General features: G+C 35.8%; 2 protein-coding genes across 2 annotated transcripts in view; both read right to left on the bottom strand.

Moving 5' to 3' along the window:
• LOC129244756 (serine/threonine-protein kinase N) overlaps window positions 1-16,158 on the bottom strand; it is a 155,607-nt gene extending 139,449 nt beyond the window's left edge. The window contains exons 1-2 of the mRNA XM_054882574.1: window positions 15,618-16,158; window positions 10,979-11,462 (exon numbers count right to left, since the gene is read on the bottom strand). Of these exons, the coding sequence (XP_054738549.1) occupies window positions 10,979-10,999 (21 nt within the window). The 5' untranslated portion in view covers window positions 11,000-11,462; window positions 15,618-16,158. The remainder of the gene's footprint in view (window positions 1-10,978; window positions 11,463-15,617) is intronic.
• Window positions 16,159-17,839: 1,681 nt separating this feature from the next.
• LOC129244593 (SAP30-binding protein) lies at window positions 17,840-19,112 on the bottom strand. Its single transcript, XM_054882314.1, has 3 exons — window positions 18,917-19,112; window positions 18,135-18,844; window positions 17,840-18,077 (listed from the first exon to the last, which is right to left on the bottom strand). Exons 1-3 carry the CDS (start codon window positions 19,019-19,021, stop codon window positions 17,948-17,950), a joined length of 945 nt encoding a protein of 314 aa, XP_054738289.1. The 5' UTR covers window positions 19,022-19,112; the 3' UTR covers window positions 17,840-17,947.
• Between the last annotated feature and the right edge of the window lie 1,711 nt (window positions 19,113-20,823).

Here is a 20,823-nt window from a genome sequence, read left to right as displayed (position 1 = left end):
GTTCGACGGTTAAACAAATTGTCACGAATTTAAATTTCGGACTAGTCAAATGCAAAAAATTAAGATCAAAATTAACTTGATACCATTCGTAGTTTGTGAGCAATTGCAATTTGACAAACACAGTACGGTTTGTCCGTATATGCGATTGAGCCACTGTATACATATACATATAAAGGGTGGTTAAATTTGAAGAGCCGATGTTGAATGGGAACCACACCTAAACGTAGTTTTTTTCTGCATTTCATTTGACATTTTTCAATTTCAGACTAACTCATTTTGAACCCTGGAAAGATACATAATCGAGCAACGCGTTAAAGTTATTATGAAAACGGGCGTTCAAATCAAAATGCATATCATGATAGATGAAAACGAACTATTTATGGCCCGAATTGGAAGATATGGATGTGAACGATATGTGGTTTCAACAGGACGGTGCCACTTGTCACACAGCTAACGAAACAATGGCTCTTTTGCGCGAACAATTTGATGGCGGAATAATCTCACGTCGCGGCGATGTCAATTGGCCGCCAAGATCATGTGATTTGACACCGTTGGACTTCTTTCTTTGGTGTGTACGTCGATAAGCCAGCAACAATTCAAGAGCTAAAGGATGAGATAATTCGGCACATTAACGGCTTAGAACCTCAATTATGACTCAGCGTCATCGAAAATTTGGACCATCGGATAGAGGTGTGCCGCCGAGGCCGCGGCGGCCAGTTGGCCGATATTTTGTTCCATACGTAATTGAGCCATAAAAATATTATCATAATAAAGAGAAATGACAATAATTTCCTAAAAATATTGTAATTTATTCAAAATCAACTTGAAACTTAACCACCCTTTATATATATATTTGCATTTTTCTATATTTGTTTTCGATAAACGTGCGAAAATTCGTTAAAAACACTGAAAATTAGTTACGTATTTGTTTATTTTTTTTTTTTTGTGCCATTTTCTAAGCCCATTTTTTCACAATTAATTTTCAAAGTCATAGGTTTTACTTCACCAAGTTCCCATCAATGAGTAAGTAAGCTGACAAATTCGGTGTATTCCCCAAGCGATGCAACGAAGTTCGAATTCGACAAGTCCTTAGCCCATTTAAATGTCGATAAGACATCGACATCCACTTATTTCCTGGGTACAGCAAAAGAGCAAAAAAAAAAGAAATGGCATCAGATGCAATTTTCTTTGACGCGATTCAACACGAAGCCTTCAATTGGGTCTAGTTGCGGTGATTAGCTGCCACTGCTGGCGCTTCCAACGTCATCGCCACTATTGTTCCTGTAGCTGGCCTTGGTGCTGCGCTCCGCTTAAATTCTGCGCTACAAGTTCAAAAAACGTAGCAACAGCTGAGCATTTACACCGATCACAACTTGCAACGGTGATTTTAGTTGTAGCCATTATTTGTTGCACATTTACGAAACCAGACAGCGTATATAATTAGAGAGCAGGGTGAGAGCGAAAAAGCGAGGGGAGAGAAAAGAAAATGGGTAAGTGCAGGCAATTGCATGCGATATAAATGTACGAGGGGCGACTAATAAGTTGGCGGCATGAGCAGGGCACATCAAGAGGTAATATAAATATTATCTTTTTTTTTTGGTTTTGTTCATAGACGACAAACAGTAAATACAGGGCCCGCCATCTATCGTTACGGATTTGAACTAGTATTATTTGAAGAATGGTAACACTTAGCTGTCATCTGATTTGACAGAAAATTAGTTTTATTCTTCCGCTGAACGAAAATGGTTGTGTATACGCTCAAATAACGCTGGGAAATATTGCGACATTACTTTGAAAATCATGGCAATGTTGCAGAATGTTTACGAAAATTACGTACGGCAATGGGAAGAAGAAAAGCACCGAATGAAGCGTATATGCGTTACTTTGCGAAAAAAGTAAGAGAAACTGGGTTGCTTATTGACAAAGCAACGCGTGACCGACCAAAAACCGTGCGTACACCCGAAAATATTGCTGCTGTGGCTGAGAGTGTTCGTGAATCACCAGGAACATCAGTTCACCGTCGATCTCAACAATTGGACATTTCGGAGACATCATTGAGACGAATTTTGCGTAAAGACCTTGGTATGGTAGCCGAGGCAGCCATATGAATGAAGTTGTATTCCATCATTAACCGGAAGGATTGTACTTCAAAATAAAAAAACAGATTGGAAAAATATTGAGTAGTTTCTTTTTTATAGCATTTTTAATTCCATAAAGTTATATGGCGGGCCCTATATCACCATATTGATAGAACCGCAATCGGAGTACCGCGATGAAATTAAGTATCTCATTAAGAAAGGAAATGCGCCTCAATATTTTGTTTTTTAAATCTACCTAAAGGTTTTTAAGCCGTCGTCGTGTACAGTGTTCAAAAAGTGGACCCGCACATTTCAACGAGATCGAGCGGTCTATGAAGACAACAAACGCACGAGATGGCCGGCAACGGACGATCTGACGGCTGTCGGTTCTACGTTGGAGGAACCCCCTCGATTTACATCCGGCATCAGTCTAGCAGGATTTCTCAAACATTCATAGAAATTGTTATGATGTTACAACAACAACGACCGGTGATGGCAGTGACCAGACGAAATACCTTAAAAGTGAGAAATTAGTTAGTACTGATTTACGGTGCAAGTAAACATTAAACTATGAAAAAATTAGTACGAATTGTTTAGCGGTTTTGACAATTTTAATGAAATTTGTAACCGAATGGTGATCGTAAATGGATCAAGGATACATCAGTGTAAACCAGTTTCGAAACAAAAGTGACGGAAAGGACTAAAGACAGCTGAAAGACCACTGAAGGAATTAAAGGGTATAACAGGGAACAAAATAGCGGACGCATTGGTGAGAGAGGCTGGGGCCTGAAATTAATAAAACACGAGCCCTTCCTTGCTATGGGGCAACACACCATCAAGAAGAAGCTGAGGAATAAAGAGCTAGGACTAAAGGACGATAGCTGGCACCGAACTGTGGGGCTACGCCGGGCGAAATGCTTAACGGGGGGTATAACCAAAAGAGGTTCAACAAACTCTGCCCAAGGATAAACTGGAAATGCTCATGTGCATTCCCTCAGGCTATTGCAGACTGCACAGCCATCTGTACATAATCGGAATATGGTCCACTAACTCTTGTCGTTTCTGTGACCAAACCCAGGAGACTCCAATGCACCTTATCTTTGAATGCAGCCCTATAGCGCGAAGAAGGTTGATACATCTCGGCCATTTGCAGCGAGAAGAAAGGCACTTCCGCTCCATTCAACCCAGCTATACCTTAAATTTAATAAGGGAACTCGGTCTGGATTAGGTATTGTGTTGAGTACAGGGCACAAAAGACCAAGAGGTCGAAGTGCAAACCTCCAATAAACCTAAATCTAATCTAACTGAAGGAAGTCGAAGTCGAACCGTTAGCGTCCAAGCTCTGTTTCGAGCAGTTGTTCGCATTCAGAAGGAATACCATTGAATCATTATATGCCTTAGGTATTAGGAGTAAATGATTCGAATTATGCCAACTTATTGGCTTAGCAGCGTGAGGTGGTGGGATAAGGCAAATAGACGCGTGCGGTGCTATTTTTGCCAGATAATGCAGGCGTGTATGAATGGCAATAATATGGAAGTGGCTGAAGAGATCCATTTAGAAGCAAAGGGTAAGTTATACTGGCTGGCCGAAACCACGCAGAGACCATTTTGGTCTATTGCGATACCAGATCAGAGTCCTTTTTAGCGAGTAATGCATGCGTGTACTGTTCGCGAATTTTAGGAATCGCTCGAACTACAGTTCAGGCATAGATTGTAGCCTGTCAAAGCTTTAAGCACCCATGTAGCATAGTCTAGTTTTCGAGAGAAGCGGAGAGTAGCATAGAAGATGGTCCAATTTAGAAGCAAAAATCAAGGAATATTTTTCCAATATTATTGGATTTATATTTTTTTATATTTTTAATATTTTTTCATTCAAAAATTTGTTTCGAAAAAAAAATATACAAACTAAACTTTCTTTCATAGCATATTTTGGAACACGGACTTATCAGGTGCTCCTCGTGAATAAATCCAATCAACAAACGCGCCAGCAACGGTTTGCAGTTTATGTATGTAATATATACAGTTAGGAGCACAAAAAATTCACACATATGAACATTGTAATATCGAATTTAATTTTGAGAGATTTAAAACATTTACCATGAAGTTTTTAACTTCTACAGAAGTATACAGGTAGGTAGGTAAAATGGTTTAAGTACCAGACTGGCACTCCCCAAGTAGCACTAAAGCACCATTATGAGACCTCCAACAGGCAGATATCTACAGCCTACCAGAGCTGTTGATGTAACGGATAAGGTTGCTGGGATTTAGGTTGGAGCACTGCCCCACTGACCTTAATCGTCTGGCTGCCAAACCCGGACATTTACAGAGAAAATGCTCAATAGTCTCCTTCTCGTCCAATGACCGGAAACACAGCTATACGTCTGGAAATTGAATGGCGTGGAGTTCCCAGGACTATCTGCGCTCTGCGTCTATTTGGATGGCCTCTACTGACGCAAAACGTTTTCCTTTCATGACCAAATGCAATTTTTCGAATAGGTTGAAGTCACAGGTAGCCATATCAGGCGAATACGCTGAGTTAATGATGGTTAAAATGCGATTTCTAGTCAACAAATCAGTCACAAGAGTGGATCGATGAGATGGTGCATTATCATGCAATAAGTGCTATCTTCCTCCTTCGCGGTATTCAGGGCGAATTCGACGAATGCGATGCAACAAACGCTTCAAAACGCCAAGATAGAAAATTGCATTGACAGTTTGGTCCGTTGGCACGAACTCCTTGTGGACAATTCCCTTGGAATCGTAAAAACAAATGAGAATCGATTTGATTTTTGACTTCTCCAAACGCGATTTATCTGGGGCCTTCCATTCGACACTTTGACGCTTAGTTTCAGGTTCATGTTGGAAACACCACATTTCATCACCAGTTACAATGTTGTAAAGGAAGTTCTCGTCTTTTCCGGCCTCTTTAATGAGGTCTTTCGAATGTTGAATTCTGAGCAATTTTTGGTCCTCAGTTAACTTGTGGGGAATGAAACGTGCGATAAATCGATATTTTTGGAGATATTTAACTCCGATTCTATGAATTTCAACGATGATTTCGGTTCATTTTTGATAAATTTACGAAAAACTTCGATGGAGTTTTCGGTGATTACTGATTTTGGGCGGTCCTCTGAAACGTGTAAACCACTCATAAACTCTGGCACAAGATAGACAATCATCGCCATAAACTTTTTTCATCAATTCAAATGTTTCGGTAAACGTTTGACCGATTTTAAAACAAAATTTGATATTAACTCTTTGTTCGAAACTCATTTTTGTACTGATGACACAAACATACTGACACTTTAGACGCAATAACTTCGCTTCCACCGAACAGAATATCATCAAGCTTTCACTGGAAGTCAACTAGGGATATAACTTCCGACGCACTAACTCATTAAAAATATGGCGCCATCAAAAATATTTTTATGACGCCAGTCTTGTTTATTTTGGACTTCACCTTGTACATAAATTTCATTTTTGATTTGAAAGCTGTGCTATTTCTTTGCTCATAACTGTGTACAAACCGCTATGCGTTATTTTAAAGCACGGAAATGTAACGTCATCATCTGCTCAGCAGGTTGGGTCGAATAATTACACTATAGCTGGACAGTAACAGTTGCAACAGAACAGTTTTTTTGTTTATATTTTTTCCTCTGCTTGAATATATCCAATTATTCGTGCCTTAACCATTACAGAGTCTGACTTTTAACCCAGAGCGACTGCAAGTGGCATTTCCGTTGGCTTTGCCACCAACTTCTGTCAGAGTTCACTCACACAGATGGCAGCGTTGCAGTGAAAGTGATATCTGATAATTTTCCAATTTCAATTGCAATTACCAACTCCTAGAAATTTTATGGAAAAATGCAGCAACAATATTTCGAATTTTGTAAACTTGAATTTTTTTTTTCGTTGCGCTGCTACTCCATTGCACAAACTCATAAATAGAATTATGTAGTACAACGAAAAGCAGTAAGTTGGAACTCGTTCGCTAACGGCAACAGTTATGACTGCGTCCCAATTTTCCATGTTGCAAGAACTCGCATTTGCATGTACGCGTAATGGGACCGGAATAGGGGGCACACACAACAAGCAAGTGTGCTAAATATTTTTATTACAGTTTGAATACCAGTTTCCATAAAAGCGGTAATCACAAGAAGCAAAAGAATTGCTATAATCCGTAGATGTATAAGCATTCACTCATCATAATACAAATAATTTACGAAGTTTGTAAATTTAATTTTCAACTTAAATTGTAATAACTATTTCTGCATTATTTAAATTTTCACAGCTTTGCACAATTTATACAAAAAAGTATAATTTTCAAAATCGTAAAGGGTATAAACAAAACAGTCCTAAGTTCATCTCAATTGGGTTTTCTGATTTATAAAAAGAAATCGCATAAACTTGAAAATCGAAAAAACCAAAGACCGAGGAACGCTAAACGAGGTGAACCAGCAACAGCAACAGTCGTCGCAACCAGGCAGGCATTGACCGCTGAAAGAATATCGGATTTGATCAGAGCTTAGTGGTATGGCATGAAACACACAAAGTGAAATGAAATGAGGGAAACAATGCAAGGAAAAACAACAAAGTGATTAAGCCGCAAAATTCAAATATATCGCTCTTGCCACTGCTCGCAATGCGAAAACAGCTCCTCACCTACCTACTCACCACCATCGCAAAACAACCTACTCTCGGCGATTATCACTAGCGGTAGAAAACAAAACTAAATTAAAACAAAAAACAGGTTTCAATGTGCGCCAAATTGAGGAGAATTTACTGGCATTTGTAAAATTTTTGAAAACTTTAATTGAATACATTTCTTTCCGAGTTGGCAAAATTAATAAAGATTATCAAGAAATTTCGATTTGCTTACAACCATACTTCACGTATGTGCATGAATACAGGGTGATTGATTTTACGAATAATGCCATTAAAGCGGTTATTTGCAATAAAAAAAAATTTACTACTGGAGTAAGGACTGTGAGGAATGATACACGGGTTTTCCGCTATAAACATGCTGAATTAGTATTTTAATTTATTCAGTGTTCCGATTTTTATGAACCAAAGTACAGTGGGGTCTGGATACAATGAACTAATTATTGCAAGGACTGTTCACAGTACCCCGGTTGCACGTTATATATTATATGTATATAAGGTGGGTTTCATAATCATAAGACACCCCTCATTTTTCGAAGTATTTATAGATTTCAGAGGAAAATAAAAATTTTACACATCGATTATAGTAACAAAAGTTATCTGTTTCATTACAGAATTTAGAACTTTTTTAATACATAAAGAAAATTTTTAACAAAAACGTATTTCCAGACGTTTCAAAATGATAAGACACTGTTTAATTAAAGTGATCGTTAAACAAAAGTATACTTTTTTCAATTTTTTTTTTTCTGTCGTCTAGAATATAGCTCTTGCGCAAATCTCTCCAATAATTTAAAAAACCATCAGGCCCAACAAGGTTTCATTTTTTTTATCCGAAAACATAACCTTTTTAAAAAATAATATGAAATTGGGCAACATTAAAAATATTCCAATTATCTTACTGCGTGTTTTTCTGCAAACTGAAGACGCGCCAGCTTGGGCCGTGGCAAAAGATGGGCTCTTTTCCTTATTTTTGATAATTTTAAATGATTGCACCTCGGTAATGTGCGCCAAATTGTTGTTTTTGAAACCTTATTTTGAACAACAGCGGCCAAGTTGGCACAAGACTTAGTCGAGTTAGAAACTTTTCTTATGATTGCTCGCTGCCAAGAGTTTTAGAAAAATAAAAATAAAAAATATATTACGGTCGTATAATATATTTTTTTTGGGAAACAGAAAACCATTATTTTTACTAAACATTGTTGCGCAAATGGTTTAAAACTGTTTTTGGTCGATCTGTAGCTCCTGGGCGATGCTACGACTTCCAACATGCCGGTCAACTTCGATTATTTCTGTGATGTTACCGACATTTTCTTAAACATCAAAAATGCCTGAACGGAATCAACGAAACCAAAATTACACGAAATTAGCTATTACAGTATCGGCACCATTCAGAGGTTAGGGGTAGTCAAAATTTTCAAAAAATTGGATTTTGCTTTTTTGCATTTTCTTAAAGTATAATATCTTAAAAATATTAACAAAGGGCGCTCGGGCGCTCCGAAGCTTTAAATGCGTTTTTCTCAAAACTATGTTTTTTGAACTGGTGATCACTGTAACTTAAAAACCGCTTGGTAGATTTCAATAAAATGTATACTGCTTTTGAAAAACATAAAAAACCCGTGCCCGATCGAAGTTTTTTTCAATAATTTCGATTTTTTTTTTTAATTGTCGGTTTTTTTTCTCGAAAATCTGAAAAATATTTCCTGAGGCCGCCTTATTGTTAATTTTGAAGAAAAAAAGCTTCGATCAGGCTCAAGATTATCTATTTATAAAACTAATTTCTCTTGCCCGATTGCGCTCCACACAAACAGCGATAACTTTTACAATTATTATTATTATTATTTTTTTTTTTTTTGAAATTTTGCTAAAGTCAAAAATCCGCTAAAGAATTTTTTAATGTGAATTGGCCCCTTGACAAGAAGTATTAACTTTAAATTGTTTGATAGATACTTTACGGGATATCGATCACTACAGCCATCTACCGAGAAAATAATGGATTTCTTTTATCAAAGTATTTTTATTTTAACATAAATTCTTATATTTCCAATTGGCACTCCAACCCTTTTCGGGTGTTTGGCCGAGCGATCTCCTTCTCCATTTTGTGGTGACCGTCTTGATGATTTTCCACAAATGGAACAATTGTAATAAAAGCTAAAAATACTATATTTAAAAAAAGGCTGTAAATGTGCCACATACAGATAATACAAACTCGAAGGAGCAAAATACAGAGAAGGCGAACTGGTTCTCTATACCGCAAACTGCAGTAAGGCCACTACTGCAGCCATGAAATTAGTATGCATACTCGTATGTACGCGTATGTATGTGACAGAGATTACAAACAATGCTCAATGTGGCCGGAAGCAGACAATTATATTTATTAGTGGCGCAAGAAAATAGTGCACGCCTAAATAATCGGATATCAGTGTAAGTAAATTAATTAAATAATAAAAACCAGATTAATTGTAATTTTATAACTATTATTGTATTTAGTAACTCCTACTTTCAGAAACTCATAATTTGGTGTAGCTATTATTTTTCGCATTATATGCATGCATGTACAGCTGCGGTCAAAATTTTAGTAGTGCACATGCGTAAAATGCAATGGGTTAAAAAAGTGCGTGCAATCGCTTCTATAAAAAAGTTTATTTTTTCCCTCTTATAGCCTAAATGTCAAACAAAACAAATCCAAAAAAAAACAACGTTTACCTTATTTCAGTAAGGTGAAATTATATTTAGAAAAACTGCAGCGAAAACTGGCCGCTCAATCAAAAACTTAGTAGTGTAACAAATTGTAAAAAAAAATTTTGACAAAACTTGTATATGATGGTGATTTTATTTTTATTTTTACATGGGGTTTGGTTTAGTATTTAAATTAGTATTTTGTTGCATGACCCTTAATCTTTAGAATTGCATCACAACGGCGTTGCATTGAGTCAACAAGTTTTTTGCATCTTTCAATCGAAATCGACTCCAATGCGCTCTTTACAACTTCCTATAGTTGCGCATTAGATGTTGGCTTGCATTGGGCTACTACCTCCTTGACATCAACCCAAAAATTTTCAATGGGGTTTATGTCTGGTGACTGTGGCGGCCATTCCATTACATTAATCTGACTCTCCTCAAACCATCTTTTAGCAACTTTGCACGTGTGTTTGGGATCGTGGTCTTGCTGGAACGTCCAAACAACTTGCATTTCGTCTCTGACATATGACAGCATGATGCCCTTGAGTATATCAACATATGAAGCGCCAGTCATCATTTCCTTAAGCCAATGAATGGGTCCCACGCCTAGCCAAGAAAAGCATGCCCATGTTTTTGTTGTAAACTTTGGCTGGTATTCGGTGTTAGGTGATCGTCATACATATTGGCGCGATCCCTTTCCACCGTACAAGACACTCTTCGACTCGTCCGACCATAAAATGTTACGTCATTTGGTCAAAGGCCAATTTATATGTTCTTTGGCGAATCGAAGTATCTTTTCTACATGCGTTTTTGTGTCAACAACGGCACTTTTCTTCGACTGTGGGCACCCAGGCCGTGCTCACGCAAACGTCGACGAACAGTCACAACGCTCGAAGACACTTTGAAAGCATCTTTTATCGCAGTAGCAACCGCAAATGGAAACTGCTTTGAGTATCTGACGATAGACTTAACTTCCCTTGCCGACATTGCTAGCTTTCTTCCACGCTTTTTGCCACTTGGTTTGTACTTGATGGCATTACGTACCATTGTTGGTGAGCAACCAATGATATTTTGCACTTCCACATAAGTTTTTCCATCAGCAATCAATTTTTTATGAGGGCGCGATTCACGGATGTGCAGTTTTTCCTTCTAGACATTACTGAATGAGGAATAATAAAAATTTGGCCATTAGCTACAGAATATCAGTTAAATAAACTTATCTCACCGTTTTTTTTTTTTTTTAATTTTCACAAAGATAGTCGCTATAATATTAATTTTTCACACACTACTAAGATTTTGACTGACTAAAAAGGGATTGCAATTAAAAGTTCATGCAAAATTAACGAAACCAGGTTAAGTTTAACAAGTGATTGCATAACTTAAAGCCGACTTCTTAATCTAACGGATTTTACAGTGTATGGCGAAAAATTGTTGTGATAAAAAAAACGTGGCCACTTAAATATAATGAGCCATAAGCACTACTAAGATTCTGACCGCAACTGTATGTGCACACATAAATCCGATTGATAATAATTTTATCGCAGAAACAAAAAGCTTACCTGATAATATGAATCCGCCATGTTATCAATAGACTCCAAAAGAATGTTAAGCGTTGTTTCGTTTTTTATTTCTTATTTGCTTGGAAATGTGTAAATTTATGTTTTAATAAAAAAAAAACTAAGCAATCTTGCCAAGTAGCGCAACAAAACTAATTCATTTAGCGCAAATAAAATCTCATAAACGATAGAACGATTTAAATTAATTGCGTTAATTTTTCACTTTTACAAGTTATTCTCAATGCTGTTGCTGCACATTTTTACAAATCGTTTTTTTTTAAACATTAATTAGTGTTGCAGTTGAGTTTAATTTGAAATAAGTAACTTATCGCGCTATTTGTCGCCAACAATACTTTTTTTATTTGCTAAGCTTTGCACATCTAACGTCGTTGATGAATTGTAAATAAAATATTGAAGCTTGAGAGAAATGTCATAACTTAATACTTTTCTTTTAAATGCATAGAATAGAGTGTAAACGTTTCGCGAGCTGAAAATAAAAGAAATGAACTATAAAAATTTCATTACAACTATTTTATATTTAGAAGATTTTTAGTATGTGTTTACATACATTCAGGGTTGTAAACATGCACGTGTAAAAATATTTATAAATATACTAGCATTTCCCAGTGGGCTTCGCTCCACCATACATAAAATGTTTTTTTATATCGCAAGAAATTTTTCATATTAAGTTTTCTTTATAGAACTCGTAAAATGTTTAAACAGTTGAATTAGTTGATTTTTTTCATTCAACATACTTTCTAAAGATGCCACAATAGCCTTTTCTGTACTTTTTTAAAATTTGATTGTGGTGGTCACCTATATACAGGTAAGGTGAAAGAGCCGATAAAAACTTGTAATTAAACTTTGATTCTTTAATTTTCATTTCAATTTATTACGCTAAATAAATTATGCTAAAATAAATAAAGTTAAAAATGTTTTTCCAGTTCCTTGAATGCTCCAGTTTTTATTATATTTTCGTACAAAATTAATATTAACATAATACACTTACAACCACAACAGTACAACAGAAACGCTCATAAGCGGCTGTGTATTTGTTGTTGTTTCCCCCATACAGGCATTTCGTATGAGAGGAAACCATTACTCACATAAAATGTCATAACTCAAGAACGGCTGCACCGATTTCACACAAACTACCTCCTCAAAGATAGAAAAGAACTCTAAAATTTTTGTGTCAATCGGTTCAGCGGTTCTTGAGTTATAAGATTACCAAGGAAATGTAACTTCTTTTTATATATATAGATTACAAAAAAAAAAGAAATAATAAAACTGTTAACTGAAGGAAATAGCATGGGTATACTGAACTAATGGACACATTTTCTATTACCGCTGCCTGTAGCACTTAATACAAATTTTCCGCATATCCTATGCCAACTACTTACATACATACATATATGCAAAGGCTACACCTGACTGGGTACATACGTTCCAATAAACTCACGAGTACCCACATTAATATTTTGCGATTCCCTGATTATCGTCAATTGCATTTTACTAAGGGTTTAATTGAAACATCATACGAAGCATCACGGAACGCCACCAAAAATCATTAAAAAGAATGCCTCTAATGCTGTGTAATCAATACACAGCAGGAGCGGCGGAATTATGAGCTCCACGATACAATCTTTGTTTTGTATTTACAGAGTGGAAGAATTGGTATTGCCGATAGCCAAATGTACTCTACTGTAATGGTGATTTAGTGCGAAAAGAGGCAATAACTAACTGAGTGGTGGGGGCTCTTAAGGCGTTGGCGTGCATAGCAGCAACATTAACGAAATTTTTTTCAATTTCTTAAAATTTTACAGGCTTAATAACTTAGTAGGTAGACACGCAGTAGGTAGAGACACACATACATATATTCATATGTAGAATCAAGAAGTAAATATTTAAAATATATTTTGCCTTAATTCAAGCATAAAAATAACAAAATTCTGACACGGCAACATTGCAACGAACGCTAAAAGTTTGTATCATCACGTAATTTTTAGCGAAATAATCTCATTTTTAGTGTTCATAAATGCTATGAGGAATCAAGTAGAAAAAAATAGATGATTTGTTACATATCAATAGCAATGAAGTACAACTAATTCTCTTTTTACACGAATTTGATTTTAAACAAGTTAAAAAAAAATCTTTTTTACACGAATTGTTTTGTTTTAACTCGATTTTCAATATTTTATGAAATTCGCGCTCCGGAGCTTTTAATTTAACTTTAAATGCGTTTCTTTTTTCAAAACTATAAAGTGGTAATCAGTGTAACTTAAAAGCCGCTTGGTAGATTGCAATAAAATTTAATTTAATTTAATTTTTTAATAATTTAGATCCTTCTGGCAACGAGTAGATCGGGGACGCTCGAGGGAACTCCTACGGCTAACAAAGCCCCAGCTCTCGAATTTGGTGGGTATCCTTACTGGACATTGTCCGTTAGGAGTTCATGCGGTGAGATTGCCTCAAGTACGTTCTGCAGGAGCTATCTTGAGATCGAGATGGAATTATTTCAACACTTTCTTCTCAGCTGCCCTGCTCTCGTCTGGCAAAGATTTAGACATCTGGGCTCTCATTTTTTGGCTACGCCTGCGGATATAGCGGGCTTGAAGCGGCTAACTACGAACGTAAATCAACCACCGTCGGCGTCGTCGTAAATGCATGGTCATCATTGGCTCTAATCCCAAGGGTCCTTCTTCCTTCCCTTCTCTTTTCTCCACTCCCGTAAGCTAGGGCTGCCATTTAACCTAACCTAACCTATACTGCTTTTAAGAAACATAAAAAACTCGTGCCGATCGACGGTTTTTTTTTCAATAATTTCGATTTTTTTTTTAACAATTAATTGTCGTTTTTTTTTTCTCGAATATCTGAAAAATATTTTCTGAGGCGGTCATGTTGTTAATTTTGAAAAAACAAAACTTCGATCAGGCACAAGATTATCTATTAATAAAACTAATTTTTCTTGTCCGATTGATTTTAGATGAATCTCCAAGGACTTGTGCTGATCACCGCAAGGGAATTTTGGAAAAACGGGCTCCACACAAACAGCGATAACTCTTACAATTACTAATTTTTTGTTTTGGAATTTTGCTAAAGTCAAGTTGAAACATGATGCATTAATGCTGTGTTTTTATTTTTGTAAAATAAAGCAATTGACTAGCAAAAGAAAATTATTGAAAATCATTATTTTTCGGGCCTCTGACAGCCCCTAACTCCTTAAATTGGTCTGAAGAAAAGTCTTTGAGACTCGGTAGATTTTGCTCTCGATGTTTAATAATGCGTAAGCGCGAAATAAATTTTCAAGTGAACTCTAAAAAGAATTTTTTAATATTGTTTTCACTTAAGGGGAGTTTCTAGTCAAAGTCGACCAAAAAACCTATTTTTTTATATTGCTTTATTTTCTTCCTTAAGGTCTTAAAAATGTGTATTCAAAAGCATATTTTCCTATCTAATTGATTTTACGAGTTAAAGCGTATAGACGAGAGAGCGCGTCGGCCGAAAAACAGGTAGAATCGCGCGCTCGGAGCCGCTTCGTCAAACTTTGAACGCGTTTTTCTCGAAACACCTTTTTTTTTGAGCGCGGGGCGCGATTCCGCTCCAAAAACTACGCCGATTTCGACGTTTGGTGGCTGAAATTAAAGCTTATTCAATTTAAGGGGGCCTTCAGGAAGCGTTTTTTCTTTTTTTAATTTTTTAGTATCGTTTTTTTAACGTTAAAACAAATAAAAAGAGGCAAAAAAGGTGTTTTTATTCAAAGGGTCCCTTTTTTTTAAGGGTTTTTTAAAAATCGAAAATTTATAAAGCCCCCCAAATTTCATCCATTTTAAGATTTTTTTTTTTGGTTTTTTCGTTTCAGATTACTTGGCAGTAGAGCGCCCCGCGCACGACCATCGTCAGTGAGGGCCGGAGACGAAAAATTTTTGTAAACTTTTTAAAATAGAGACAAATAAATGCCACAAAAGTTTTTAAAAACAAATACGTATGTACTCTAAAAAAAAATCATGAAATTGCACACATTTTCGGGCGTCTGGACTAGAACCTCCCCTTAATTCTCATTGTACACCAATTTTTTGGGAACGTCTCTATCGTGAAAAAAGAGATTTAGGTGGAGTTGATATTGAACAACGAGACAACGCACGTTGTGTGCTTGTTTGAATGTTTAATCAGAATTATGGATTAAGTATTAATCAGAACTGGTTGAAAATTTATAGGAACTTTTATTCCATGACATTGAAGAAAACCTTTTAGACATTATCGCAAGGTTTACAAGCTTTGAATCACACCAATTTGTTTTATGTGACTTATTTTATTCGGAAAAAAGTTGTAAGATTCACCAATTATTTACTTTTTAAGTAGGATAATTTAATGCTCGGATAATTAGAAACATTTTGAAACTTATTTCAACAGAACCTGAAAATCAACTGCACGTTTGTCATCCTTTATTACTCGCCGATTGCAGCCGCTTAGGTACATTGTTGGTGACGAGCAAAGTTTTTCCCATAGCCTTCGGCAAATTAAGTAACCAATTAACTGAATAATTTTCAAAATAATTAAGAATTCTCTTAAGTCAACTTTTTATACAATTTTGTATTTATCATCTACATACATATGTGTGTGTGTGGCCGTAGTATAAAATTACCTTTAGCTTCTCCGCAACGACAAGACACCTTTATTGGTTTTTACTGTGCATAACTTAGTCGCAATATCATACCGAACAAAATTTAGCAATTGGAACAGCTGAAGGGGCACGCATTTATGGGTGTTCGCAATTTCCTAGCACTCACTTTCACGCAAATCCAATCTACCAATATATAGGTGTGGTAGTAGCTGATGTCTTATTTTATTAGTATGAATTACGGCCCAGCAATTAATACTCGTATAAAATATCGAAATTCTTTTTTGTTTTACTTGCACACTAGCCGCTTTTCGAAACCCGTAATAACAAGTTCTTTTCACTTCGCAATTATTTCACCAAATATTTAAGGCGAACTTTTATGGAATTGTTGCACTTTTACTCTGAATACAAAAAGCTTACTCGCGACGATTTACGACGCACAAACATTAGTATTGAGTTTTTCAATGCAAAACGCGGAAATTTGAGCAAGATTGAATTAGAAATAATAAAATTCAAATAGAAAAGAAAATATATTAAGCACAACAGCTCAACAACCGACAACCAAATTCTTGTCGCTGTATTTCGCCGCAAACGAAGGCAATCAGTGCTACCAACACAGTCTGGCTAGAGATGCCACTGTCAATTTAACATTGAAGCATATGCAAGGAATTTTTTTTTTTTATTTTTATTTAAATACTTTTAAAAAATGTATTTAAATCAATAAAAGTTATTCTGCTCTTCACTTGCCAAAATATGTTGAGGAATTCTGTTGGTTGTCGAAATTTACTCATCCTTCATTGTAATTGCAGTGGGGGCCAATTTAGAATCAGAGGCATAAACTGCTCATGAAACGCATAAAACCGCTAGAAAAATTAAACTGCATTTGGAGGTATTATATTAATTGTGTAAAGAAAAACAGGCATGTCCTAAATAAAAAGAAGAAGAAGATTCTATTAATTGGTGCTTTCACAATTTAACACGTAGTACTTGTTGTTGCTGTTGTTGTAGCAGCATAAACATTCCCCATACTTACATACGGTGAATGCTGCTGGAGTGACAGTCCTTGGCCGGATATAAATCCGGGTCGTTTCGGTAACGCAGAACCGACAGTCGTGGAAACACGTAGTACTTCATTTTCATTAGTTGGTTTAGCTGAAGTCTCACAAAACACAATACTACCAAGCCATGCACTGAATTTTCACAAGCATGTAGTTTCTGTTTGCTTTGTATTGGTAAGAGATCTGTCGTCAAGCTTGTCAAAATCGCGAAAAATAAAGTAACTGTAACTGGAAAGATGCCACCTTTGGTACTCAATTCGCCTTGAAAGTGAGTTTTGAGGCATGGGAAAAAAAATTTCAGAAGGTGTGACCAAGATCAGACCCCAGGTGCATTCATTAAAGGTGCTAACACTAAACCAAGAACAATGTTTAGCACGTTTGATTGTCAAAGTATTGATTTGAAAGTATTGGCAAAGTAGAAAGCAAAGAATGAATTCGCCTTGTTTCACTTTGTGCTGACAGCCACATGGACACGGCGAAAGAAAAAAATCAAATCAGCTGATTTACCGATACCACCTGTAATAGACTCGCCTTGATCAGACCGTTAATCAGCTCTCAGCGAATTTGAAACAGTCAGCTGATTTGCTGACGTCGTTGGGGGCATGACAGCGGTTTGTTTACGAAAAAAACTGAGATTGTGAAAATCAACACAGCTTTCGCTTATGTTGCTTCGTGCCCGTTAACGCTCGTTAAATTAGTCGTTTTTCAGACGGCAACGAAGTAACGGGAGTGATTGCTGTGTTGATTTCCTTCGAACGAAACGAACCGCTGCCATGGTCCCGGTTACGTCAGTCCATCAGCTGATTCTTTCAAATTCTCTAAGAGCCGGATATTGGCCACACATTCTACATTTTTCCGCCATGTTCCGAACAAGCTGAATTAAGGAATGTCCCCATAACAGTATTTCCAAAAACTTGATAGAAAAAAACAATGTTTTAAGTCAATAGTATAATGACCAAACAAAGTGATCAAACAGAATCGAGGTCAGAGGAAATGGAGATTAAGTACCATATTGCGCTCTAGTTCTAAGGCTTAGTCTGACATCATTATTTTAAGGTTATCCGGGATTTTGGGTATGGATATGTCTGTATCCGGCGATATTTTCGCTAGTGAAAAGATAAAATTTTTTTTTTAATATACAGATATTTTTGTTACATATACATATATCGAAGCCGACAGCGTAATCTTCTCATTATTTGAACAGTTATATTATTTTTTTTTTACTTTCGTGAGGAATTTATTATCATGTCATAATTTCTTACATTACGCTACTAAAATATTTCAGCCAAATATGCGCTAAGCCGCAGGTTTCTTTGGCAAGGAACCGAATGCCGATATAACTGTACCTTTGGTACCCGTAACTGTGGTGGTTAGTGTCGGCGGTACCGGTTTAACTGCAGCAGCCGGCTGATCCCATTTAGATTTTCTAAAAATTAAATTAGACAAGTTATTAATTTTGTTTTCTACAAATTCTCTTATTTACCTTTTCTTGGCTTCTTCCTCAACTTTACGTGCCAATGCTGTTGCTTGTTCAATTTTATCTGTATCCTTTCGTTCTTTTTGACGTTTGAGCATTTCATTTTTCTGAATACGGGCCAATTCTTCATAATAGCTTTCAGCTCCCCATTGTAGAGGATCATAGATTTCAGGCGGGTAGTTGGTGCCAAATTCATTTATATCACAATATTGTATGAGTTTTTCATAAATACTTGGATTGCGAAAATCTTTGCGACCTTCTATAATCTGATTCATATTCATATTGCTTGTTTCCATTTTGCCATACAAATGCTTAATTTTATCAATTAACTCAGCTGAAGGTTTGCCTTTTGGCTCCGGTGGTAGCGAAAATCCATAATGAGCATATTTACTCAGTTTAACAACTTTTTTTGGCGATTTACTTTCATTCACTACTTCAACGTTCTCATCGACTTCCATCTGTACACTGCTACTCGTATCCCTTGAAGTTAATTCATTACTGTGAGCACTAACGCCTTCTTCCTCGTCCTCCGATTCAGACTCATCATTTGAATTCGATAATGCACTTTCTTCTTCGTCGCCATCGGATATAACTGTGTCATCTTGGTAGCTAACCAAGCGACGCACAGACTTCTTACGTTTTCTTCGTTTCTTTACTCTTTCGTTGGGCGTTTTTTCAGGGCTTCCTTTTGGGCTGGGAGGTTTTGGAATTATAGCCTGCAACCAACCATACAACAAAAAGAGTGATTTAAAATAAATAGTAAAACCAGCAAACATAGGGTACAAAACCTGCGATGTTTGTGAGTTTGATGAATCGGGACTGAGATCTTCTGGTTCACCTTCATTCTCAGAATCTGTATACTGAGCCGTCAAACTTTGCAAAGCTTTACTCATATTTCACTACTACCAATGCTCAATACTTTATTATGTATGAAATGCTTTAAAATTTAATAGCATAAATTGCCACAATATTGATACGCAAAGAATGAAAGAATACAAAAATGCAAATTACAAGATCAGCTGTTAACAACAACAAAGTTTGAATAATGCTCAGCTTTGTGTACAAGTACAAACTAGTGCTACCAGATCCGAGTATTATATGGCGATTATTGACGAACAATGCCCAGAACGCCTCTCACCGTATTAAGAGCATGTAGCCATTGAAATTTGACACCATACAACAAATAAAGAAAAAGAAAGAGGCAGAAATATTTACGAAAGTGAACATAAATATTAGAAATATGGAATAAATCGTGCACACATATATCTGCATGTACACGTATTTGCACATAAGATTTGTTTATTTTCTGTACAGATGAAAGTCCATTGTCGAGTGTTAAGAATAAAGTAAAAGTTTTTTCTTTGTGTTTTTATCGACATTTTCTTGTAAGTGCTTTTTATATAATGGTGATTTTATATCAGTTTCTGCTAACAATTTTGTAATTGAGCTTTCAAGTAAGTGGCAGTGACATTTCAGGTTTACTAATACGCACTTACAACACTGCCGCAAATTTTTTCCAATAAAGTTACCAAACTAGAAAAAAATTACCAATTTTTATGTGCATGCTGATTAATACATATTTTACAACATAACGTAACATATCGCTCAACGCTTTACATTTGTTTCAAAAGTAATCTATATAAAACTTTTTATAACGTCCTTTGCCAAAAATTACAATATTCATGGGTATGCCTGAATGTGTGTGACAAGGTGACCCGCTAAAAAGTCTGTACTGTACGTATGTTTTCGAGCTTTCGACTAAAAGTTGCTTCAGTTTATTTGGTGTCGAAATTGTCAAATTTTGTTTAAGTTACTCTAAACTGTCAATCTTTCTTCTTAGATTTTGACATTCTACGGATCAATACCAAAAGCTAAATACATTACTTTTGTTGTTCTTGTTCTACTGCTGCTACCTGTTTAATGAGCCTTGGTTACAACAAATTTCGTTACTGAAAAAAAGAAACGAACGAACAGCTGAGCAGTGGTGAATTCGTGCCATAAATTTTTATTTTTGTTTGTGGTCTCTTGAGGGCTCAGGAAAAATTAAAAAAAAAAGAACTTATATAACTAGTAAAATCAACTGTATATAACTAGTAAAATCAATATATAAACTAATTTTAATATTAAAAAAAAAAATTATTATTATTTCTTTTTCAAATGAAAAGTAATTAAATATACATACATTTTTATGAAATTTTATTGAAATTAGCTTATTTGAACACATTTTTGCAGAATTATCAATTTATGTAAATTTTTTCGTATATTTCCATTTTTTTTTTCAAATCTACTGATATACTTGGTTTTGTAAAGAGTAAAGTAGTTTTTGAGATATTATCGATTTTTAAATGCGTATAATTTACTTTTGATCTTCGATTTTTTCTTCATTTTTAATTTTTATATAAAAATTTTACTACATATTTAAACAACATAAAAGTTTTATGGAACTTCTGTTTTGGCTATTTTTCTAGCGAAACGGTAGGTATTCTCTACTATACCGTTAGGCTTTTAGTTCAACACATGTTTGACTTGTGAATGCCTCGTGAAATCTAATGGTGCTCACACTCTCCAACATAAACGTAAGTCCGTATCAGCTGACACGAGGAAACTAATGAGAGCCCCATGTAAATGACTTCTCACCACCGCTCCGTTTCGTAGTACCGTAAATCGATGTTTCATTGTGCCAGTTCATACAGGC

This window comes from Anastrepha obliqua, chromosome 4, assembly GCF_027943255.1.
Source record: "Anastrepha obliqua isolate idAnaObli1 chromosome 4, idAnaObli1_1.0, whole genome shotgun sequence".
Classification (NCBI taxonomy): Eukaryota; Metazoa; Arthropoda; class Insecta; order Diptera; family Tephritidae; genus Anastrepha; species Anastrepha obliqua.
The sequence above is the reverse complement of the archived record's forward strand: the minus strand, read 5'-3'. Positions and strand labels throughout refer to the sequence as shown.